Raw genomic sequence first — 26,949 nt, 5'->3', positions numbered from 1 at the left:
TTTTGCCATGCTGGAAAAATGAACAAAAATCAACGTCTTTACACCTTTGATGGTTTAAGTAAAAGTTATTCTTTATTCATTCATGGGATGTGGGCGTTGCTGGGTAGGCTAGCATTTACTGCCCATCCCTAACTGCCACAGAGAAGATGGTGGTGAGCTGCCTTCCTGAAATGCTGCCGTCCATGTGGTGTATGTACACCCACAGTCCTTACAAATGATCAAAAATGTTAAATATTTTGTGACAAAGGAGAAAACAGATTCCACAATACAATGAAACATCATGATATGGAACAAAAGTGTCATCATCTCATGGTTTAATTAGCAATTTAATACTGGAGCACCCAAACTTTCCTGTGCACTTGTGTTTCAGGTGTCTTGTAAATGTTTTACATGGATATCCAGCTGCAAATTGTTTAGTATTCTGGCAGACTTCTTTCAGAACCAGTTGGAATCAAACGACTGACCAATTTCAAGATTTGGTATTCAGCTACTAATATTTCCAGTGCAGAGACACATGATTACACAATTACTTAAAATTGTTCTAAACTGGGGTGGGGCTAGAATGTTTCAGATTCCAAGTATAAATAACGGAGTCCTAATGAATTGGATTTAAAAATAATTTAGATCAGGTTGGTATACTTGCTCTTTTGTTTTCATACTTTTATAATATCTACTTACATCATTAGTTTTGCGTTGTGCCTTCATAGATCATAGAATTTACAGTGCAGGAGGCCATTCGGCCCATCGAGTCTGCATTACTGGATTTGTGTGGAGCTCCAGCTCCACCCAGTGTGGGGCATGGTCTAAAATGGCTATGGCCGAATACTCCGTTCCCTCCACTTTCGGGATCAGTGCCCTGCCCAAAACAAAAAAATCTATCTGGGAGTAGGCCTTATGTACGTGGGAGAAAAAAGAAAGTTCTTTGGCCAAATGTCTGGCAAATCTCCATGGATCTACTCCCCCCCCCCCCCCCCCCATCTGATCCATAAACCCCCTAAGCACCTTGGCCGCAGCCGGCCTCCTCCCCGTCCTAGATCTGGAACGATTTAATGCTGGGTCCAGCACAGTGTTAAAATCCCCACCCATTATCAAGCTCCCTACCTCCAGGTCCGGAATACGCCCCAACATCCGTTTCATGAATCCAGCATCGTCCCAGTTTGGGGCATATACATTCACCAGTACCACCTCCGTCCCCTGCAACCTACCACTCACCATCACGTATCGGCCTCCCTTGTCCGCTACTATGTTCTTGGGCTCAAATGACACCCGCTTCCCCACCAGTATTGCCACCCCTCTATTCTTCACATCCAGCCCTGAATGGAACACCTGTCCCACCCATCCCTTCCTTAACCTGACCTCATCTGCCACCTTCAGATGTGTCTCCTGAAGCATGGCCACGTCTGCCTTCAGTCCCTTTAGGTGCGAACACTCGGCCCTCTTAACCGGCCCATTTAGGCCTCTCACATTCCACGTGATCAGCCGGATTGGGGGTTACCCCCCCCCCCCCCCCCCGACTAGCCATCTCCTATCTTAGGCCAGTCCCGTGCTCGCGCCTCCCACTCCTTCCAGTCCCCCAGGTGGGGGACCCCTGCCCGACCACCTCTTCCATTTTCAGTTCCCCCTCAGACAGTGCAGCAGCAACCCTAGAATCCCCCCCTCCCTCCCCCCTTGCTAGATCCACATCTAGCTCTTTTGCTCCCCCGATATTACTTCCGTGAGTCAGCTGACCTCTGCTGACCCCGGCTTCCCCCGCCTTCCCGTTGATCTCCCCGTGTGGGAGTTTCTCCTCCTCCTTACCTTCCTCCACCCCCCCCCCCCCTTTTGTCGCGGGAAAAAAGCCCGCACGTTCCTGAACCAGCCCCCCCCCCCCCCCGTGGCGCAGCTCCTGTTGCGGTCATCATCCCAGTTCCCTCATCCCCGAGTGTCACCTCCCTCCAGGACCGATGCCCACATTCCCCATCATCATCATTTTGTCTACAGACAGGAAAAAAGGAAATTTTAGGAATAACTCTACCCACATCCCCATCCATCATCCCACCCACAAAATATTCTTTACCCATATTTACAACCCCATATACAACCACATCCCTCAGTTCGAGTCCAGTTTTTCCATCTGTATAAAGGTCCAAGCCTCTTCTGGCGTTTCAAAATAATGGTGTCTGTCCTGATAAGTGACCCACAGTCGCGCAGGCTGCAGCATGCCGAAACTGACTCTTTTTCCATGCAGCACCGCCTTGGCCCGGTTGAAGCCAGCTCTCCTCTTTGCCACCTCCGCGCTCCAATCCTGGTATACTCGGATCACCGCGTTCTCCCATCTGCTGCTCCGCACCTTCTTGGCCCATCTCAGCACACTTTCTTTATCCACGAAGCGATGGAACCTTGCCACTATCGCCCTTGGCGGCTCATCTGCCTTGGGTCTCCTCGCCAGGACCCGGTGAGTCCCTTCCAGCTCCAGGGGGGACGGAGAGGCCTCCGCACCCATCAGCGAATGGAGCATCGTACTTACGTACGCCCCAGCATCAACTCCCTCCACTCCTTCAGGAAGGCCCCGAATCCGGAGGTTCTTCCTCCTCGACCTGTTCTCCAGGACCTCGATTCTCTCGGCCCACCTGGATATCGTCCTCGTTGGTGTTCACCTTATCGTTCACCTCACGAAGCTCCACCGCCTGGGTCGTCTGGGTCTCCTTCAGCCCCTCGATCGCCAACAGCATCGGCGCCAGCACCTCCTTTTTCAGCACCTCCACGCATCTCATGAAGAACTCCTGCTGGTCTGGCCCCCACGCTGCTTGCACTCCGCCCTCCGCCATCTTGCCTTCTTCTCCCCGTTTTGTTCTCTGCTCCATGGCTTCTTTCCTCGTTGCTCCACCGCTGCTCCCTGCCAAATATTGTGGGGGGGACCTCACTGCTCCTTCCCACACGGGATCAGTCAAAAGAAAACTCCGTTGGGGCTCCTCTGGTGAGCCCGAAAGTCTGTTTTCGCGGGACCTGCCGAAACGCGCGGCTTAGCTCCGCATCGCCGCAACCGGAAGTCCCCTCGCAGATAGTTTACCAAGCCGGGAATCGAACCTGGGACCATGGAGCTGTGACGCAATGGTGCTAACCACTGTGCTACCGTGCTGCCTTCTTTCATTAACTTCAAGCCGTAGAAAATGTGTATATATAAAAACTGTAAAAAACTACTTCTGTCTGATAAGATTATCAACTACATCTAAGATTATCAACTACAGCTAACAATATTGCAAGCACACAAAAGGTCAGGTTGATTGCATGCAAAAATTAAACTGAACTGGAGTAAATACTAATTATAATTAATTGAACTTGTATTTATATCCTATGAGGATGCTTAACGGATGTCAAAATAATTTATTTTCATGCTGCAATATGGATCAGATGACTGCTCATGAATCACTAAATGTATGTACTTTATACAAATACAGAGTATGTTGCCTACTGAAAACTTGGTAACATTTATCACAGTAAGCCAGTTACAAACAGTATTTATTCTAATACGAATACTTGGTCTTTTCAATTCTATTATACAATAGGTCCCATTAATCCATTGAAAATATCATTGAAAAGCAAATAATAACTCAGTCAGAAGGGTGGTTAGATGTAGGGCACTAACACTTCATATACACATCTGATTAAAATTCAATTACTGGTGGTGGGAGAAACCGAGAAAGGTTTCAGAATTATCAGGTCTCCGTCAAATTTGACAACCAAATTCACCGGCAATTGAATGGGACCCAGTTCATAGTTCTGAGCTCGGAGCTTACCAAACCTATGCAAACTTCCCTTAGTCTATAAACAGTGCTTAAGGGAATTTAAAAAGTTAATGTAGGAAGACAAGGTAACATTTAACTGAGCTCCAAGACATTTCACAAACATAAAACATGGCAGCAGGTAGGTAGGAAAGAATGTTATCACTTATTGTGTGTGGGACTGAATACAAAAGTAAAGAGGTTATGCTTCAGTTGCACAGGGCACTAGTCAGATCGCATCTGGAGTACGGTGTACAGTATTGGTCACCGTATTTAAAGAAGGATATAAAAGCATTGGAAGCAGTTCAGAGAAGGATCCCAGACTGATATCTGGAATGGGTGGGTTGTCTTGAGGAAGGATGGACAGGCTAAGCTTGTATTTGCTGGAGTTTAGAAGAGTAAGAGGCAGCTTAATTTAAACATATGAGATCCTGAGGGGTCTTGACAGGGTGGATGTGGGAGGATATTTCCTCTTGTGGGAGATCTAAAACTCAAGGTCACTGTTTACGAATAAGGGGTCACCCGTTTAAAACAGAGATGAGGCAAAGTTTTTTTTCTCTCAGAGGGTCGTGAGCCTTTGGATCTCTTCCTGAAAAGGTGGTAGAAGCAGATTCTTTGAATATTTTTTCAAGCAGAGATGGTTAAATTCTTGGTAACCGCCAGTATAATATTGTTTTTAATATAAATTTACAGTACCCAATTATCATTTTTTTCCAATCAAGGGGCTATTTAGTGTGGCCAATCCACCTAACTTGCACATCTTTGGGTTGTGGGGGTGAAACCCACGCAGACATGGGGAGAATGTGCAAACTCCACACGGACGGTGACCCAGGGCCAGGATTCGAACCCGGGTCCTCAGCGCCGCAGTGCCAGTGCTAACCACTGCGCCACCGTGCCACCCTGCCAGTTTAAAATATAACCATTATAAAACCTCACATTCCTAACACCTCCCAGATGGGATTTGGAGACCAACCATCTGCCCACAGTTATCACAAGTGCCGTTGCCCACAGGTGCCAATATCGTGCACCTTCTTCCCAGTAAAACAAACTGATCCCTCCCCCCTTTAACTTCAGCAAACAAGCCATCCAAGCTTGCTCTGGGATAGAATTCAGAACAGGTCACACAACACCCTTTATTCCTCCAATTTGCCTTAAAATATAGACAATCCCAAAACATAACTATCTTATAAACTTTGTATTTGTAACAACTCTCATGTCCACATTAAGTCCATCACCAACAGATTCCATCAGCTCTGAATAATAGTAGCATCTTTACTGATCCACATTTTGCCATTCTTATTGAACTGCACAAGCACAAAAGCAGCCCTTGTTACCTTAAATGTGGATTCTACCATTTATTTCACAAACAGCTTCACGATCATGCGAACTAAATATAGCACCTAAAATGGAAGGCACTGCCCATCAAAATGATAAAAGTTAATCTGCAGTGTAGTGTATTGTCACTGGACTAGTAATCCAGAGACCCAGGATAATGCTCTGGGGACCTGGGTTTCCCATTAGGGCAGATGGTGGAATTTGAATTCAATAAAAATCTGGAATTACAAGTTTAACAACGACCATGAAACCATTGTCAATCGTCATAAAAACCCATCTGGTTCACTAATGTCCTTTAGGGAAGGAAACCAGCCATCCCTACCGATTCTGGCCTACATGTGACTCCAGACCCACAGCAATGCGGTTGACTCTTAAAAGCCCTCAGGGATGGGCAAAAAATGATGGCCCAGCCAGCGACGTCCACATCCCATGAACGAATAAAGAAACAAAAAGATCTGGCACTGCAATTCAGAAACCTAAGGGGTGAGAATTAGGGATTGCTTGCATCTGTGTTTTGGGCACTAAAAGTATCCGGAGTGTTCCAAAATAGCAACAGTGACACATTTGTGGGGTAAATCACGCCAGACATTATGTTACTGTGAGCATTAGGGAACAAAACAAAGTGAGACACATCGGAACTTCAGTAAGGATGTCCACTGTAAAATCTGCCACCTGCTACGGTAATAATGGCAACCTTAGAGCAGGGCAAAGACAGCATTTCTTGCAGCTGTGATAATAATTCGGCAATTAACGTTTACGCACCTGACTCCATCAAGGCTCTGCTTGGGGATATTGGCAACATCATGCTGTCCCCTGTTGTGCAAGGGATCCCCTGAGAGTCCTTACCCAATGAGAGCTAACTACATTTTATTCCTTCTTTATTGAGATAAGCAGGTGAACTACGCATGTGGCTTCTCATTGAACCAGACCATCGACCTTTGGCAGCTGTTTAAAGGGCATTGGTGGATAGTGATGGACTTTCTTCATTCAGTAAGATCAACTTAATGTCCTGAGAGATAGATGTAATGCTTATAACGTTGGCAATCCGAGAGACTGGGAAATATGACTGAACCAGAGTCACCTTTACCATGCACGACGAGTTATTAGAGTACAGGAGGGAGATAGAGAATTCAGTGGCATGGGGAATGACAACAATCTCTCCCTCAATGTCAATAAAATGGAGCTGGTCATCGACTCCAGGAAGTGTGTTGTCCATGCCCCTGTCTGCATTAATGGTGCTGAGGTGGAGATGGTTGACAGCTTCAAATTCTGTAAACAGCACCAACAATCGTGCACCCACATCGACGCTACGACCAAGAAAGCACAACACGCCTATACTTCCTCAGGAAATGAAGGAAATTCGGCATGTCCACAATGACTCTTATCAATTTCTATAGATGTACCCTACAAAGTATCCCATCTGGCTGCATTATAGCTTGGTATGGCAACTGCTCGGCCCAAGACCGTAAGAAGCCACAGAGAGTCATGAACACAGCCCAGTCCATCACTCGAACCTGCCTCCCATCCATTGACTCTGTCTACACCTCCTGCTGCCATGGGAAAGCAGGCAGCATAATCAAAGACCCCTCCCACATGGGCTATTCTCTCTTCCAACGGGTAGAAGATACAAAAGTTTGAGAACACACACAATAGATTCAAAAACAGCTTCTTCCCCGCTGTAACCTGACTCCCGAATGACCCTCTTAGGATCTGAACTGATCTTTCTATGCCTCTTCTCTACAGTTGTAGCACTATATACCATATACTTCACCCACCGTCTATGTTTATGTATTTTCGTTATGTATCCTCATGTATTTATCATATGTTCTATGTTTTCACGTATGGAGCGATCTGCCCGGACAGTACACAGAATACTTTGCACTGTACCTCAGTACACGTGACAATAAATCTAAATCTAATCTACGATATATAGATGCTGGTGTCAGAAAGTGGAATATCATTCCATTCCGACGATTGAGCATAAAAAGTTCACCACCTTCAAAAACAAAATTATATTTAAAAACTTTTGTGTTCCTACTTGACTTGATACAGTTGCAGATTAGTTTAAAACCATTTTCTTTGGTGCATTTCATTTCTTGTCTAATGTTTGAAATGTGATGATGTGTTATATAAACGCAAGTCTCTAATACTTTGTAGTTAACTGCTTAAGAGTTTCTCATATTAATAATGAACTACATTTATTTTTGTTTCTCTTTCTGGCAATGGTCTATTTGACAAACATCACTTCACGCATCGAACGTAAATTTTACTCATAAAATTGTAGCATTTGCACGAAGTGCTGATTACACATAGAGAAATTCAATGCAGACAACCCACAGTCAACCCAAGATATTTAGCAGAAATTAATTTAAGCAATTTTATAAAGCAAAGTGCTGTTCACTATTTCCTTTTCATCTTCTCCAAGCATGACTCGAAAAGGAAATATCTCTCACCAGGAGTAAGGCTCGGTTTTAACCAACATTCTCCCTCATTCCTCCCATGCTGAGACCCCCTCAAGAGACCAACATGCATCGAGTCAGTTGCAGTTACTGATTTACACTCAGTTGAATGGAGATAGTCAGCAATGAAGGAAAAGGTTGACAATCTTGGGTGGACATCAATTCTCCAAGACAGCAGCAGTCAAATATGGCTAAATATTCATCTGGCTTTTGGTTTAGGGAATTAGTGGCCATCCTAGATCAGCGCCAAAGCAAGAAAACAGAATAGTGCTCTCAAATTGCTCCATAACACAGATTTTTACATGGTACAAATCTTTCTGACCCAGTATGTCACTCTGAATCAATTAAACATTTAGCTGACCTGGTAAGGCTGATGAAAACAAAAAAAAAAAAGATCCACATGACGATACAAGATAAACAAAGAAAATTTGGGGGAAAAGGGTCAAATGTGGTCAAACAAAGGAAATGGCCTTGAATCAAGGTTATTTCATCACACCATTTAACTTTTGATTGACATAAGCACCATCTCAAATATGCTGCGATGTACATTTATTCTGACATAAAATGTTATTCTTCTTCATACGACGATATTCATACTACATCCATAGCACTCAGACTATATGAAATGTGATAATTTTGCATTAAAAATAGATCAACTTAAAATTTAATGACTACACCCAAGATTATTTGCTATGTAGCATTCTTGGAGACCCAATATTGTGATATTCTACCTAAACGTATGGTAGAGTCATTTATCTATGCCATAAAGGTCAACTGCGTTATAATCTACTTAATTGAATATTGAAACCCAGCAGTCGATTTGTTAAATAAAAATACATTTTGATGATGAAAGGAAATACTTTAATATATACAACATTTATAGCACATTCTCAGGCTTTCCAAAGCACTTTGCTGCCAAAGAATTACTTCAGAGTCATAATTATGTTGGCAAACACAGCAGCCAATTTATGAATTGTGAATGCCCAATGAATCTGTTGTTGAAGGACAAGTGCTGCCCTGTGCATGAGGAGAACATTTTGTTCCTCTTTGAATAGTATAATGAGATCTCTTCCTATGTATCTGGACAAGCAGGCTGGACTTATTATATATATATTATATATATATATATTGCTGTGTCAGCGATTTCCCCTGATGAATCACACAAATCACCAATCAGTTAAACAGACCCCATCGGTGGGATTTTTTTTTAGTGCTAATTATATGCTGGGCAACGGTCCACTCCATTTTAAACATTCACTGTGAGCACCAAGTACTCCCCAGTTCAGGTAAAGCAAAGTTGGATGCAGATGAAAGCTCCCTTTCATCTGCATCGAGCAATATGCCTCACCTAAGTAGTTGATCAGTTGAGACGTTAACAGTGGTTTCAGTAATCGGATACCATACTTAAGAGTTCTGTTTGCTGCTTAAATGTACTATACCTGATATACAGAACATCTAGACCATCACATTCCAAGTTAATATCTTCCATTTGAAGATTATTCCTACTTTAGAGCAGAATGTTTTAATAAATGATTTGTTTACCATGCCAAAAGCCTCTCTCGCTTTCAATACCGATGCCCTTGCATGGTATGCTCTGCTCTTTTTAAGTTGATTCTTAATTTGAAAAGGCAACAGAGCAGCAATGGTTTACAAAAAATGAAACCCAGGCCCAACATCTCGATTACTTTTAGTTTATTTAAGCTTTCCCAGGCCTTCAAGAATTGAACCCTCGAGCCTTGCTGAATGTTGTTGCCTACCTGGGTACAAAGAGTTGGCAATCGTACAGCCAGTTCGGCCATTCCAGGCAAAAGGGACTGCAGAAGGTGCTGCGTTTCAACATCATTTAAAACCTAACAAATAAAAAATAAAAAATTACTAAGTCATTGCAACAACTGAACCAATGTCCTGAAGCAAAAAGGTTATAACAACAGTTTTTAATTTATATATCCATCATACAGTACATTATAATAAAATTACAATTGAATTAAATTAATAAATTATTTATTTGAGGTGTTAAAAGGTTTCAGTCAACAAAATAATAAAAACTCTATTGCAAGGGTAAAATAAGTATTAGTGAGGTCTACTAATGATCCACTGTAGTTCCAAATAATTTTTCAACCTTAAAAAACACAACTTTAGGCAGTCATTTCTGTACATTTATTCTGAAGTGTGTGTGAAATTATGTGAAATTACATAAGTAACAGCAGTGTACTTGGCACCACACTAGTGCGAAATTACATGGATCCCCGAGCTGTCCATTTCCTTTGCTCAACTAAATGACTAGCAAGCATGAAAGAAAATCATTACATTATTTCAGAGTCCTCAACCAAGCTATGGAGAAATTTGCAGAGGTACAATTTTGTTGCCTGTTACCAAGTGCAGACTCTCCGTTGTCAAATGTAGATAGGCAGATCCAATGCTTTAACAAACAAAGAAATGTACAGCACAGGAACAGGCCCTTCAGCCCTCCAAGCCCGTGCCGACCATACTGCCCGACTAAACTACAATCTTCTACACTTCCTGGGTCCGTATCCTTCTATTCCCATCCTATTCATATATTTGTCAAGATGCCCCTTAAATGTCCCTATCGTCCCTGCTTCCACTACCTCCTCCGGTAGTGAGTTCCAGGCACCCACTACCCTCTGCGTAAAAAACTTGCCTCGTACATCTACTCTAAACCTTGCCCCTCTCACCTTAAACCTATGCCCCCTAGTAATTGACCCCTCTACCCTGGGGAAAAGCCTCTGACTATCCACTCTGTCTATGCCCCTCATAATTTTGTATACCTCTATCAGGTCGCCCCTCAACCTCCTTCGTTCCAGTGAGAACAAACCGAGTTTATTCAATCGCTCCTCATAGCTTATGCCCTCCATACCAGGCAACATTCTGGTAAATCTCTTCTGCACCCTCTCTAAAGCCTGGGTCGTTGTCAAATGTAGCTAGGCAGATCCAATGCTTTGGGTCGTTGTCAAATGCAGATAGGCAGATCCAATGCTTTGGGTCATTGTCAAATGCAGATAGGCAGATCCAATGCTTTGGGTTGTTTGCTCTGGCTATTGTGGAGGTCTTAGTAGCTAAAACCATGATTGCCAGCGCAAAGCATTAGTAAGCTTCTAGATGCTTATCCATCCCAGAATTATAGTCAAGCCATGGTTGTGAATATAGGCACCACATTTCTTGAAGGAGGTGGAGGAAGTTGCACATTTGTGCCAACAAGTACGAACATAGGCCCGGTTACAGCTCATCGGTCTCAAATCTGACCTGTTTGAAAAGTGCTTACAAAACAGGAGCTCTTTTTCAAGGATGCTGGGAAGAAAAGTACTGTGTTCGTTTTCAGAGTTTTCTAACTGCCACATTCAAAAATCAACTCCTTGCAAACTGTACAAAGCAATACTAGCTCATTCCAGCAATACTGTTTCATGCACGCCAGGTACCAATGTATTGCAAAACCTCAGCATGGCATAGACCCCAAAACTGAAATTTAAAGTTGTCAAGAGGGCAAGTTCAAACGTACACCTTCAGTTTACTCAGAAAGCTCCATTCTATCTTGATTTCTACTTGCTTACCAAAAGGAAAGTTCCAGAACAATAGCCGCTTTTATTTATTTGTCTACAATGCAGAAACATTTCCCCAAGGCACTTTACAGAGGACATAAATGAAAATATAAAGAAAAGGAGTACACACTGGGCCATGGTGGGAGAATTAGAGTGATGATAACAGAATTTGGTTGTAAAAAAAAAAAAAATGGTTGTTAAAAAAAAGGTTTTTAAAATAAGGAAGTGAAGCTGGGAAAGGGCTTTCAAGTGAGCCCGGTCAGGATGAATGAAACATGTAACGTACTGTTGGGAAAGTAGAGGAGTGTGTACAGAAGGACTGAAATGAGAGTCGAGGGGAGAGGTCATGGAGGATTTGAAGACACATACAAGAATTTCAAATTTATTAATGGGCAGGAAAACAATACAGTTAAGTGTGGGCTGGAGTATGTGTGCGGAACATTACTATCAGAGGATAATGCAGAGTTCTGAACTGTCTGGAGTTTGTGGCTTGGAAGACCAATGAGGAAAACGTTAGAGAAATCAAGTTTAGAAGTCACCTGGCAGAGGTGAGGGCAAAGGCAAACCATGCTGAGGACATAGGTCTGGCGAGGGTGAGGCTTTGAGTACATCGCCACAGTCCACAGCTGCTAAGGTTTTACATGACCTGGTTCAGCTCAAGGGAGTGGCTGGACAATGGAATCAGAGAGAGAGAGATGATGGGGACTGAATGCGTGGGCTTCTCTCTCCCAAACGTTCAGGTGAAAGAAATTCTGACTCACTTACAACAGCAAATAGGTGGTTTAGAGATCCAGGGATCTTATCAATTTGTAATGGCTTGTAATGTCAGTTGTGACACAGTTGGTAGCACACTCGCCTCTGAGTCATAAGGTTTCAAATTCATTTTTTAGCACATAAATCAAGGCTGAGACTCTGGTACAGTACTAATGATGTGCAGGCATTGCTGGAAATGGTGTCTTTCGGTTGAGATTAAACCGAGGTCCCATCTCCCTGCTGGGGTCAAAGATCGCATGACACTACTTCAAAAAAGAGCAGTGGAGTTATAAATGGTATCCTGGCTAACCCTCAATACACATCACAAAAACTATCTGCTCATCATATTGCTGTTCCTGGGAGCTTGCGGAGAGCGTAAACTGGCTGCCACCTATCCTACATAACAACAGTGACCAAACCATCAAAAAGTACTTCATTGGCTGTTATGGGCCAGTGTTTAGAGAACGCCACAGTGTATCATGGAGTTCACCTGACCCATAGCTTTTAATAGATTGTGGTCATGGGGAGCACACTTTACAGGTGTGGTGCAACAGAGAGCTAAAAGTACTTTTAAATTAAAACAATGTTTATTTGTGAAACCAGTTAACACTTTATAAACCCACAGTAAACATCTTAACAACTATCAACACCAATCATCCCCACAGCTACAATATTCTATAAGTAACCCTTAATATTTCCTTGCACCATCCATAAGACAAATACCCTCTTCAACACAGACATCAGGTTTAAATTCTCTAATGAGAGCAGTTATCATTTTAAAATTAGCAAGTGATTTGAAGACATTCCTTTCATGCAGAAAATCAGAATTACACCTGGTTTTGCTGGCTGCAGCTCCCAATCTGCAAAACGAAACTAAACACACCCTGTAGCTGCCTGCTCAAAAACGAAAGTGAAAGACAGACAGCCCAGCTCCACCCACACTCTGACATCACTGCAGCTATCTGACAAACACCCATTTCTTAAAGGTACTCTCACATGCCACTGTAAAGTGCTTTGATAAGTCTGGTGGTGGAGGAAAGCTTTATATAAATGCAAGTCTTGTGGGTGAGCCAGAGCTGTGGATGATGCCACACGGGAAAGCATGCATATGAAGGAAGGGACAGTGTCAACGATAAATTGTTGCCCAGACTAATTTGTACCCAAGGGAATCTCAAAGCAAATAAAAGACACTGTGATTTCAGCTCCCTCTCACAGAATCAATATTTTTATGCGTACAAATGCAGTACAAATATGCAAATACATATCATAAAGGACCAGAGCAAAGCAACCAGCCAGCCATCGCCAACAACACTGGCAGAATTAGGGAATTAAGATAGCTACTACTCTTTATGCTTGGAATGTGCTCATTGTGGCATCAGTACTGATTGCCACAGAGTGGCTCTGAGGGAATGATGCACGTATTTTCACAAAGTGGGTGGATCCAACAAGAAGTATCGGAAGAAATAATACATAAGCAAAATACTGTGAATGCTTGAAATTGGAAATAACAACCCAGGTTTCTCCCATACTATTCACAGCATTTGCTTTCGGGGGACACATGAACAATTGGAATGAAATTGCAAATTTTTAATAACAATATGGTGCATGCATATAGAGACCCAAATTGCAGGGTGGGAGGGAGACAAAAAAATCTCCAAAATAAAGAGTAATAGCTTACTTTCCTCAGACTAGAGCATGGACCAATATTGTCAAAATAAATTGTGTCATATTACGTTGACGCTGGTAATCTAGTGATGGGTGACAAGCAAATAGCTGAGGAACTAAATAAGTACTTTGCGTCAGTCTTCACAGTAGAAGACATGAGTAATATCCCAACAATTCAGGAGAGTCAGGGGGCAGAGTTGAATATGGTAGCCATCACAAAGGAGTAAGTGCTAGAGAAACTAAGAGGTCTAAAAATTGATAAATCTCCGGGCCCAGATGGGCTATATCCTAGAGTTCTAAAGGAGATAGCTGAAGAAATAGTGGAGTCGTTAGTTACGATCTTTCAAAAGTCACTGGAGTCAAGGAAAGTCCCAGAGGATTGGAAAATCGCTGTTGTAACCCCCCCCTGTTCAAGAAGGGAACAAGAAAAAAGATGGAAAATTATAAGCCAATTAGCCTAACATCGGTTGTTGGCAAGATTCTAGAATCCATCGTTAAGGATGAGATTTCTAAATTCTTGGAAGTGCAGGGTCAGATTAGGACAAGTCAGCATGGATTTAGTAAGGGGAGGAGGTCGTGCCTGACAAACCTGTTAGAGTTCTTTGAAGAGATAACAAATAGGTTAGACCAAGGAGAGCCAATGGATGTTATCTATCTTGACTTCCAAAAGGCCTTTGATAAGGTGGCTCACGGGAGACTGCTGAGTAAAGTAAGGGCCCATGGTATTCGAGGCAAGGTACTAACATGGATTGACGATTGGCTGTCAGGCAGAAGGCAGAGAGTTGGGATAAAAGGTTCTTTTTCGGAATGGCAACCGGTGACGAGTGGTGTCCCGCAGGGTTCAGTATTGGGGCCACAGCGGTTCTCCTTATATATTAACGATCTAGATGACGGGACTGGGGGCATTCTGGCTAAGTTTGCCGATGATACAAAGATAGGTGGTGGGGCAGGTAGTATTGAGGAGGTGGGGAGGCTGCAGAAAGATTTAGACAGTTTAGGAGAGTGGTCCAAGAAATGGCTGATGAAATTTAACGTGGGCAAGTGCGAGGTCTTGCACTTTGGAAAAAAGAATAGAGGCATGGACTATTTTCTAAACGGTGACAAAATTCATAATGCTGAAGTGCAAAGGGACTTGGGAGTCCTAGTCCAGGATTCTCTAAAGGTAAACGTGCAGGTTGAGTCCGTAATTAAGAAAGCAAATGCAATGTTGTCATTTATCTCAAGAGGCTTGGAATATAAAAGCAGGGTTGATCTTCTGAAGCTTTATAAAGCACTAGTTAGGCCCCATTTAGAATACTGTGAGCAATTTTGGGCCCCACACCTCAGGAAGGACATACTGGCACTGGAGCGGGTCCAGCGGAGATTCACACGGATGATGACAGGAATGGTAGGCCTAACATACGATGAACGTCTGAGGATCCTGGGATTATATTCATTGGAGTTTAGGCGGTTGAGGGGAGATCTAATAGAAACTTACAAGATAATGAATGGCTTAGATAGGGTGGACGTAGGAAAGTTGTTTCCATTAGCAGGGGAGACTGGGACCCGGGGGCACAGCCTTAGAATAAAAGGGAGTCACTTTAGAAGAGAGATGAGGAGAAATTTCTTCAGCTAAAGAGTGGTGGGTCTGTGGAATTCATTGCCACAGAGGGTGGTGGAGGCCGGGACGTTGAGTGTCTTTAAGACAGAAGTTGACAAATTCTTGATTTCTCGAGGAACTAAGGGCTATGGAGAGAGAACGGGTAAATGGAGTTGAAATCAGCCATGATTGAATGGTGGAGTGGACTCGATGGGCCGAATGGCCTTACTTCCGCTCCTATGTCTTATGGTCTATATTATTTATTAATTCTACTATATTTTTGCCAGTTCTACCAGTCAATAGCTTATCACTTTTTAACTATTAGTATCCGACAATCCTGAAACTAAAGAAACTGTTTTGGGCAGCCACAGCTAGGCAAGCATATTTGACTGTAGGTAACCTATTTCTCTATACTACTGTCAACTCGTGAGAAATGCCATGCACAAAAAAGGCAATCAGCTTTCAGCCTGTGGCCAAAAAATACAGGCTGTCTTGGCTAATAATTGGTGCAGGACCTAATTCCTGGTACCTGTCAGCAGCTTCTATATGCTGCATGACACTTACACTGCCCTGTATAATCATTAACCCCTTGAATACAAAATGTTTCTTCTGCTTTACAGGTATGACACTCAAGTACGATAATGATAATAGGTTCATCAATACAAAGCTCACTCTGAATATTAAACAATGTTCGATCAAGCAGAATGTATATTTCTAGTAGTATGCAAAGGGCGAAAGGCTTTTTGTATTGCCCAAACTGAAAGATGTTTGACATATTCTACCTATTTGAAACAAAATCATTACAAATCTGTTTCAGTGTTGAGGGGATGCTATTTCTTTTTAAGGTTAACAGAATTTGCAAACCTGCAAGGAAAAAAAAGCCTTGCAGTACAAAGTTCTTGCAAATGGTAATACTTGGGTTACTGCCAAAAGAACAAGGAAAGTGGCCATCTATGTATTAAATCTGAAACAAAGATATTCAGAGCTCTGACCTGCACAAGCATTGATTTACAGAGATATTGGCGAGGATATGTCAGAGCAATCAATCACTTAGTAATTTCATCAGGGCTGGCTCACAGAATGTTGATTAAATGGAGGCAGAGAAGAAATGCAAATTGCTTGATTTAGTTGGAGGGTGGCAAGTTCCTGGGCAAACAGCCTTGACTAGCAATTTAGTAAAGTGAACATTTATATTGCCACAAAGAGGCTTGACTAAATACTGTCATAACTAATGACTCCTTGTCACTATAAAACTGTTCTAGTGTGGGTAATGAATGAGTACCCCTGACGGGACTAGATGAGAAGCCGCTGAGGCAGCAGGCTTAAATCAAACCTCGACAACACATCAAATCAAATAAACCCAGACCTGTTACATGACCACAGGCATTTCCATACATCACAAGGGCGAGGCAGTAATCAAGTGAAAAGGCAGTTTTAATACCCATGTGTGCACAAAAGTGCAGATTTACAGTATTTTATTTATCCAACTGATAAACCAACATGGTTGATTTACTTTGACAGACCCTGACAATGGTATGAATGCAGCTCTTTGAATTGTTAAGTTCTATATACTGCAAGTGAAATTTGTAATCAAGTATGCCTAAGTAAATATTACTCCAAAGAAGCAGCTCCACTGATAAAAAAAACTCACCCATCAGTTCTTATCCCTTGGTTTATCTTCTGGACTGCAAATCGACATTTACATTTTTTAAACTGCTTGCTTTCAAGAACTTACTGAGCGTAAGTATTTAGTTGACAGGTGTTTGTACAAAGACTACATTTGAAGCTCAACGTATAAATTTATTTTTCAACACAAAGCAATTTGTTGCAAATTCCTATCGATTCTGTCCATTTTATTTTGCACAGCACATGCACACTCATTAGATGAATTCTTATTTGTTACAAGAAAAGTTCACCTGAAGTAAGGACGGCACTTGCATTACTAGATCTTGGCCACACTACAGAGAATAAATGGGAAAAAGCTGGCACAGAAGCTTTCTTTTTCTGTGACTGAAGGTTTGCTCAGCAAATGCCATACTGTAGAGCGTATTCAAATGTGTACTCACAAGCAATAAGGCAACTATAAAATAAGTTTATTTGTGTACCAGGTGCAACAAAATCATAATACAGTATTATAATTTCACGATATCTACTGCAGAATGGAAGCATTGCTCCATTGTTGCACTGCAACTGAATGTTAGCGCAAAACATATTACCCATAAGCTGGAAGTTTTAATGGCCAGTTGGACAGGATTTCCCATGGTAAAGTAAATGCTAAAAATTTGTAGTTCAGAGGGAAATCATTTGTCTCATTGCGTCTGTGCTGGGTGAAGTGTTATCCAACCTAATTTTACTTCTGAGCTCTTTGCTCGTTCGGTCCCAAGTTACGGTACTTCAAGTGCATTTCCAATCCTTTTTAAATACGATAAGGTTTTCTGCCTTTACGAACCGTTAAGCAGTGAGTTTCAGACCCCCATCACCTTCCAGCAAGATTTCTCAGCTTCCCTAAAGTCCTCAAGCACAGTAATTTGCGGTGGCACATTATAGTACAAAATAATTCATAATTCAAGAAATTCAAAATCAATAAATGTGTCAATAAGCATGAGTTTACCCATTTTTGAAAATACAAGATTCAGTGTTATACTTCTTTAAACACAAAAAACACAATTGTGTGATGTAAAACTAGCTTGTTGCAGTCCCCTTCATAAGAAGCCAACTTTTTCTTTGTTTTTCATGCACTTCGGCTTACAAAACCAACATGAACACTAGTTACTCAAAATAATAATGAATCTGCAAATGAGCTGCTTATTTTTCAATTTCCACGCATACTTGTTATTCTGGAGTTCATTTCCTTTTGTAAATAAGTATCAGATGTTACTCCTTGCATCATGCCTCAGAGTCAGCTTTGATGCTGAGTGCCTGTGGTGTCTGGCACTGTAGCATGCACTGCCTGGAAATGCGAGTTTGTAGGTCACCGAGAACACACAGCTGGAGTTTGCTCAGCTTTGCTACATTGAGAATGACAAATATCATCGGCGACAAAAGAAAAAAAGAAATCTTGAACAAACAAAAATTTTACATGTATTCTCTCTCTCTTGACAGGAGATTGTGTCTACTTCACCATGAAGCCTCCATCTCGAGGCTGAAGCTGACACTTTCAACTTCATGCTGAGCTTACAAACCCATATCATCTTGATTGCATTTTCACTGCATAGGTCATCTGCCCCAACCCTCACCTCAACTCCGCTACCACTGAAATTCACATTCTTGCCTTTGTTATCTTCAGATTTAATTATTCTTCAACTCGAAATGTTAACTGTTTCTGTTTCTCTCTCCACAGATGCTGCCAGGCCTACATAGATATTCCAGCACTTTGTTTTTATTTCAGATTTCCAGCACCTGCAGTATTTGGCTTTTACATTAATTATTCTCTCTCTCTTCCTGGCTGACGTCCCATACCTCATCCTCCATAGACCGGCTCATCGAAAATGTTGCTGCCTGTCTCCAATCACACCAAGTTTTGCTCACCCATCATCGCTGACCTGCAGACCTGCATTGATGTAGAGCAGTTGAATGACTCCAATTTGAAGTTCTCAACCTCACATTTCAATCTTTCAGCTCTGTAACTTCCTTATTGCTCCCATCACTGCAATACTGCTATCCCGCCTCCCCCACCCAAACAGAAGCTCTACATTCCACTGACTTTTGCTCATCAACTCTTCCCTTTGTTCCAGCATTGGAAGCCTGCCTTCAGGCTCAGAGGCCTTAGGTGCGAGAATTCCCTGACTTCATCTTCCATCTTTGCCTTTAAGGCCCACTTTAAAATTCATCTCTTAAAAAGAGTTTTTGGTCACCCTCAAATGCTGCCAAGCTTTGGCTCGCTCAATTTTTCTCATCATGTCTCTCAAGTAGCTTAGGAACTTTCTCTACATTAACATGCCAGATAAATGGAAAGTTAAAACCTTCCTGCCTCGCTCTCAGCACCTTACGAGATGTATTTTTTGCATCTCTTTCTATATGTTCCACTCTGTGTGACCCATATGCTTTCACTCTCTGTTTGAAAGCCTCAAAAACGATCTCGTTCCACCATAGAGATGAGATCGTACTGCAAACCTGAAACACATCACTCAAATTATACATCAAATTATAGATCAGGAGATCATTGTTGTTCTCATCCAGCGAATACTGGAGTCTGAGGCTCGGAGTTTGACAGCTCTTGAGGACTTAGCACCACAAGGAGTTTCCGGGGTGGGGGGCGCGCAAAATAATGTGAAAGGGTCAGCCTTAGAAATGGGTGACCACTAAGGGCATGTGGCCAGGGGAACACTGATCAAGATTAATCAAATAAATGAGTGAAGGCAGGCTTGAGGTGAGCTGGGAGGCAGAGGAAGGATGTGGTTGCAGCAGAGTAGGCTGACCCTCTTGCTGAGGAGGAGTGTGGGCAGGGAGAAGTGCTGAGAGCAGCTTGAAGACCACCAGGTAGACCCAGAGTTACCAAGGTTTGTGATGGATGCTAAGTGAGTTTAGCCTTGTTCAAGAGAGGTGTGCTTTTTAAATATTTAAATACTACATAAACTCAAAGAAACACCAATTTTCTTTAAAGCATCATTAAAACCATCTTGCAATAATTTCATATCATGATTGTATAGTATTAAAATTTAACACTGCTGCCAGTGTCTTAATTCGCACCAAGTCCCATTTCCCTACCACCCCGGTGCTCGCTGACCTACATTAGAATCAGTAGAATCCAATATTGCGTGGGCAGTATGGTAGCACAAGTGGATAGCACTGTGGCTTCACAGTGCCAGGTTCAATTCCCGGTTTGGGTCACTGTCTGTGTGGAGTCTGCACGTTCTCCCCGTGTCTGCGTGGGTTTCCTCTGGGTGCGCCGGTTTCCTCCCACAGTCCAAAAACGTGCAGGTTAGGTGGATTGGCCATGATAAATTGCCCCCAAGTGTCCAAAAAGGTTAGGACGGGTTATTGGGTTAAGGAGATAGGGTGGAAATGAGGGCTTAAGTGGGTCGGTGCAGATTCAATGGGCCGAATGGCCTCCTTCTGCACTGTATGTTCTAAAACGTAAAGCAATATGGTTATTTAAAAATTCTCATCCCTGTTCTGATGTCGCTCCATGCCTCACTTCTCCTCATCTCAGTAATCTCCTCCAGCCCTACAATCTTCCATGATATTGGTGGCTCTCCAATTCTAGCCTCTAGCATCTCGATTTTAATTGCTCCACCATTGGTGACGCACCTTCAGTTACCTTGGCCCCAAACTCTAACACCCTCCCTACATCTCTCCGCGACTCCTTTAGGATCCTCCTTAAGGATCCTCCCTTAGGATCCTCTTTTAACAAGCTTTTAGTCACCCGTCCTAATATCTCCTCGTGCGATCCGGTGCCATATTTTGTTTTGTAATGTTTCCGTGAAGCGTCTTGGTAAGTTTTATTATGTTAAAGGTGCTTTATAAATACAAGTTGTTGCTGTTGTGAAGGGTGGTTGGGAGGGGGGTTCTTCTGTGATGACTAACCCATTTGAAGAGGGTTCTTCAAACCAAAAGAAAATGAGAACCAATAGCATAGATTTAGAATGCACCGTTAAAATACAAAAAATATCTTGGGCCTAAGAGACATGGTGCGATATGGATGTTGACAAATGTGAGGTTATCCATTTTGGTAGGAATAACAGCAAAAGGGATTATTTAAATGATAAAATATTAAAACATGCTGCTGTGCAGAGAGACCTGGGTATGCTAATGCATGAGTCGCAAATAGTTGGTTTACAGGTGATTATGAAGGCGAATGGAATTTTGTCCTTCATTGCTAGAGGGATGGAGTTTAGGACTAGGGAGGTTATGCTGCAATTGTATAAGGTGTTAGTGAGGCCACACCTGGAGTAGTGTGTTCAGTTTTGGTCTCCTTACTTGAGAAAGGACGTACTGGCACTGGAGGGTGTGCAGAGGAGATTCACTAGGTTAATCCCAGAGCTGAAGGGGTTGGATTACGAGGAGAGGTTGACTGGGACTGTACTCGTTGGAATTTAGACGGATGAGGGGGGGATCTTATAGAAACATGTAAAATTATGAAGGGAATAGATAGGATAGATGCGGGCAGGTTGTTTCCACTGGCGGGTGAAAGCAGAACTAGGGGGCATAGCCTCAAAATAAGGGGAAGTAGATTTAGGACTGAGTTTAGGAGGAACTTCTTCACCCAAAGGGTTGTGAATCTATGGGATTCCTTGGCCAGTGAAGCAGTAGAGGCTCCTTCATTAAATGTTTTTAAGATAAAGATAGATAGTTTTTTGAAGAATAAAGGGATTAAGGGTTATGGTGTTCGGGCCGGAAAGTGGAGCTGAGTCCACAAAAGATCAGATGATCTCATTGAATGGCGGAGCAAGCTCGAGGGACCAGATGGCCTACTCCTGCTCCTAGTTCTTATGTTCTTAAAGACACTACCAATAACTCTGGCAAGCTATTTGGTAAACTAAAGGAGGAAAAAGTGACAAGAGAAGTTGAGACTTAGAGGGGAAGTTGCAAAGAATTGGACTTTGGCAACTAAAGGCATAGCTGTCAAAAGGTGGCGTGAAGGAAAATGTTGTGCACAAGAGGGCAGGAAGAGAGAGTTCGAGAGAGTTTGAAAGGCTGGTGGGGGTCCCAAATGTACACCGTGGCAGTCTTTTCTCATCAACGATCCTGTTGGGTGTCACTTTGAACGGATTTCGGCTTGGTCGAGATGGTTTAAAAAAGGTCAAATTTGGGGAAACTGCTTCCGTTGCGCAAGGTCAACACTTTGAGATTGGTCCCTTCAATCACTTCTGTTGGAAACCAAGCTTTGTTTACCAACGCAAATTAGATTTTATTCATTAATGAGCAGATCTTTAAAAGGCAGAAGCAGGTGCAACATGGTTAACAAGATAGTGCAATTCTTATTACAGCTAGTTGTCATTTAGATGAGCTGTCAATCTCAACACCCACAGACCTTCTTCACCTCCAGGCTCAACCCTGACAGGCTCAGCATGAAATAATTAACTGCATCCTCCTCTGTTTTATTTACTTACAAGTAACAAACTGAACTGTGTTAACGTGACGCGCACAACTGTCAACCTTGCCCCTCAATTATTGTGACGTTTTCTGATTAGAAACTGGAAGAGACTGTAAAATGATAGCTGAACAAAAGTGAAACCATGATTTCTACGTTTAATTATAGCACCAAATTATGCAGTTATAAATGTAAAAGATCCAATATTTGCATCAAAACCACACAAGACACTTCATTTCACAAAATATAATGGCAAAAACATGACATGGTATTAAATCATCCCATTAAAACACTGCCAGCCTTATCCCAAATATGCTTGGCATTTTCTATTTGTGAACTTTTCTTTCCAAACTCAAAGATAACACATGAAATGTAATTAAACATTAATGCAAAAGTACAGATGCTGGAATTCTAAAATAACAGAAAAGGATGGAAATAGTCAGCAGATCTGGCAAAATCTGGAGAGAGAGAACCAGTTAACATTTCAGATTGGTGTCCTTCCATTAGAAGGGTCTGATTTTTATTTTATACACATAAACACACATATGTACGAAATATAATTAACTTAGGGTAACCTTAAAAAAAATGCAATTTTCATTTTCTGCTTCCTAAATGTAACTTTAGATCATCTCATTTAAAAAAAAACTTAACAGTTTCAATCTCACAAAAAAATTCCAAAGACATAATTTGTTATTTTTATCAATATTCACAACATCAGTAATATAGGGGGTGGTACTACTAGCTACATGAAAGCATTTGCTGATGATAGAACTAATTGGTCTGACGATAAACGCAAGAGGAATTGATTTTATTCAAAAGGACTGGAAATGATTAAGTAAGTGGGCGAAGAAGTCTGGATGGATTTTAAAAATGTAATTAAATGCAAGCTTACGCACATGGAACAAAACCCAGGATTTGAAGGAATGTAGGTACATGACCAAACCGAACTGCTGTGGGACTGAATGACAGTGTTCCACAGGATGCCATTCTTTTCCATCTCCATTGTAGAAGACTAACTGGTGGTGTTGAAGTATAGCTGGGGAGTTGTTTCAGTGCGTCCTTTGCATCATTTATATTGCAGCCACATTGCGATCGCAGTGGAGGAGTAAATATTAGTTCAGTGGCAGGGACATCTACCGAGCGAACTGCTTTCCCCTAGATAATGCAGAACTTCTTCAGTATTGTTGCAGTTGTGCCCATTCAAGCAAGTGACAAGTACTCTGACTTCTAAATGGTAGCGATGCTATGACGAGACATGAGGTGAACCACTAATCACAAAGTCCCCAGCCTCTTCTCTGATCTTGTAGCCATGGTGTTGACATTCTAGGCGAAAGCGATCCCCACGTATAGTTCTGATGGGGTGGATTCAGAGATGGTGTGCTATTGCAGGTCCGGAGTAGATGATTGGGCATTTTCGTGCTGGAGATGGCATTAGCGTTTTGTGAATGCTACCTGCCACTCGTCCATGCACATTTTCTGCTGTCCAGATCTAACCGAAGGCTAGTATGGGCTGCTGCATTGTCAGAGCACTTTTGAATGGAACTAAATAGTATAAACAAAGTCTGCAAACAGCCCCACTTCCAACCTTATGACAGGTCCCTATTGGAGCAGCTGAAAATGGCAAAGTTGCTGATCTGTGGAAGTCCTGCAGTGAGGTCCTCGGGCTGTAATGTTTTTTTATTTTTAAATATGTTTATTAAAGTTTTTTAACACAATTTATCACCCTTACAAACAATAACCCCCCCCTCCCTGTAGCAAAATAGAAAGAAAACGCACATAGCAAGATCTATACACGGTAAAACGATATGTTACATAGCTTTGTACATTGGCTCCCTCCCGTACATGCCAATTTCCCAAATCTTTCATGTATTCTTTTGCTCAAACACCCCCTAGGCAACCCCCCCCCTCTCTGGGTTGCTGCTGCTGCTGACCGACCTTCCTCTAACACTCCACGAGATAGTCTACGAACGGTTGCCACCGCCTGTAGAACCCCTGCGCAGACCCTCTCAAGGCAAACTTTATCCTCTCCAGCTTAATGAACCCAGCCATGTCATTTATCCAGGCCTCCACGCTGGGGGGCTTTGCCTCCTTCCACATTAGTAAGATCCTTTGCCGGGCTACTAGGGACGCAAAGGCCAGAATGCCGGTCTATTTTGCCTCCTGCACTCCCGGCTCGTCCACTACTCCAAATATTGCTATCCCCCAGCTTGGCTTGACCGGGACTTTCACCACCTGAGATATTGTTCCCGCCACTCCTCTCCAGAACCCCTCCAGTGCGGGCATGACCAAAACATATGGACATGGTTCGCCGGACTCCCTGAGCACCTTCCACATCTGTCCTCTACCCCAAAAAACCTACTCAACCTCGCCCCCATCAATTGCGCTCTGTGAACCACCTTAAATTGTATCAGGCTGAGCCTGGCACACGAAGAGGAGGAATTAAACCTACCTAGGGCATCAGCCCATAACCCCTCCTCAATCTCCTCCCCCAGCTCCTCCTCCCATTTACCCTTCAGCTCCTCTACCAGTGCTTCCCCCTCTTCTTTCACCTCCTGGTATATTGCCGACACCTTGCCCTCCCCGACCCATACACCCGAGATCACCCTGTCTTGAATCTCCTGTGCCGAGAGCAACGGGAATTCCCTCACCTGCCGCCTCACAAACGCCCTCACCTGCATGTATCTAAAAGCATTTCCCGGAGGTAATCTCAAACTTCTCCTCTAGTGCCCCTAGGCTCGCAAACGTCCCATCAATGAACAGGTCCCCCATTCTTCTAATCCCCGCCCGATGCCAGCTCTGAAACCCCCCATCTATCCTCCCCGGGACAAACCGGTGGTTACCCCTGATCGGGGACCACACCGAGGCTCCCATTGCACCCCTATGTTGTCTCCACTGGCCCCAGATCTTTAGCGTTGCCGCCACCACCGGACTCGTGGCGTACTTTGACGGCGAGAGCGGCAGCGGTGCCGTCACCAGCGCCCCCAGGCTCGTTCCTTTCCAAGACGCCATCTCCAACCTCTTCCATGCCGCCCCTTCTCCCTCCAACACCCACTTACGGATCATCGCCACGTTTGCTGCCCAGTAGTAGCTCCCTTGGTTCGGCAGCGCCAACCCTCCTCGGTCCCTGCTGCGTTCCAGAAACCCTCTCCTTACCCTCGGGGTCCTATTCGCCCACACAAACCCCATAATACTCCTGCCTACTCTCTTAAAAAAGGCCTTGGTGATCACGATGGGAAGGCACTGAAACACAAAAAGAAACCTCAGAAGGACCACCATTTTGACCGACTGCACTCTACCCGCTAGCGAGAGCGGTAACATGTCCCATCTTTTGAAGTCCTCCTCCATTTGCTCCACCAACCTCGTCAGATTCAGTTTATGTAGGGCCCCCCAACTCCTGGCTATCTGGATCCCCAGGTACCGAAAGCTCCCCTCCGCCCTCCTCAGCGGTACCTCGCCTATCCCCCTTTCTTGGTCCCCAGCCCGTACTACAAAATGCTCACTCTTCCCTACATTGAGCTTATAGCCCGAAAAATCCCCAAACTCCCTTAAAGTCTGCATGACCTCCACCATCCCCTCCACTGGATCCGCCACATACAGCAACAGGTCATCCGCATAAAGCGACACTCGATGGTCTTCTCCCCCACGGACCACCCCCCTCTATTTCCTAGACTCCCTCAATGATATGGCCAAGGGTTCAATCACCAATGCAAACAGGGGGGACAGGGGGCACCCCTGCTTCGTCCCACGGTACAGCCAAAAATACTCCGACCTCCGCCGATTCGTCACCACACTCGCCACCAGGGCTCTGTAAAGGAGCTTAACCCAACTAATAAACCCTCCCCCGCACCCAAACCTACGCAGCACTTCCCAGAGGTACTCCCACTCTACTCAGTCAAAGGCCTTCTCCGCGTCCATAGCTGCCACTATCTCCGCCTCTCCCTGCACCAATGGCATCATTATCACATTTAAGAGCCGCCGCACATTGGTGTTTAGTTGCCTGCCCTTTACAAATCCCGTCTGATCCTCGTGGATCACCCCCGGGACACAGTCCTCAATTCTCGTAGCCAGCACTTTTGCCAGCAACTTAGCATCCACGATGAGGTGCGAGATCAGCCTGTACGATCCACATTGCAGGGTCCTTGTCCCGCTTTAGGATCAAAGAAATCGTCGACTCCGAAATTGTCGGGGGCAGGGTCGCTTCCTCCCTTGCCTCATTAAAGGTCCTCACTAGTAGCGGGGCCAACAGGTCTACGTACTTCCTGTAGAATTCCACCGGGAACCCATCCAGTCCCGGGGCCTTCCCTGCCTGCATACTCCCCAAACCCTTGCTCAGCTCCTCCAACCCAATTGGTGCCCCCAAACCAGCCACCTCTTGCTCCTCCACCCTCGGGAATTTCAATTGGTCTAGGAATCGTCTCATCCCCTCTTCCCCCGCTGGGGGCTGGGATCTGTACAGCTCCTCATAGAAGGCCTTGAATGTCTCATTTATTTTCGTCGCACTCCGCACTGTGGCTCCCCTTCCATCCTTGACTCCCCCTATTTCCCTCGCTGCCATCCTCTTATGGAGCTGGTGTGTCAGCATCCGACTTGCCTTCTCTCCATACTCGTAGGTCGCCCCCTGCGCCTTCCTCCACTGTGCCTCTGCCTTCCCTGTGGTCAACAGATCAAACTCCGTCTGGAGACGTCGCCTTTCCCCAAGTAATCCCTCCTCAGGGGCCTCTGCGAGTCTCCTGTCCACTCTTAAAATCTCCCCCACTAACCTCTCCCTTTCCATGTCCTCTATCTTCTCCCCCACTAACCTCTCCCTTGC

The 26,949-nt window shown here is 43.7% G+C and overlaps 1 protein-coding gene across 1 annotated transcript in view; it reads right to left on the bottom strand.

Moving 5' to 3' along the window:
* The window catches only part of parga (poly (ADP-ribose) glycohydrolase a), a 174,344-nt gene that overhangs the window by 83,841 nt on the left and 63,554 nt on the right, over positions 1-26,949 (bottom strand). The window contains exon 8 of the mRNA XM_072491558.1: positions 9,313-9,405. Within this exon, the coding sequence (XP_072347659.1) occupies positions 9,313-9,405 (93 nt within the window). The remainder of the gene's footprint in view (positions 1-9,312; positions 9,406-26,949) is intronic.

Source organism: Scyliorhinus torazame, chromosome 28 (assembly GCF_047496885.1).
Source record: "Scyliorhinus torazame isolate Kashiwa2021f chromosome 28, sScyTor2.1, whole genome shotgun sequence".
In the NCBI taxonomy this organism is placed as follows: Eukaryota; Metazoa; Chordata; class Chondrichthyes; order Carcharhiniformes; family Scyliorhinidae; genus Scyliorhinus; species Scyliorhinus torazame.
The sequence above is the reverse complement of the archived record's forward strand: the minus strand, read 5'-3'. Positions and strand labels throughout refer to the sequence as shown.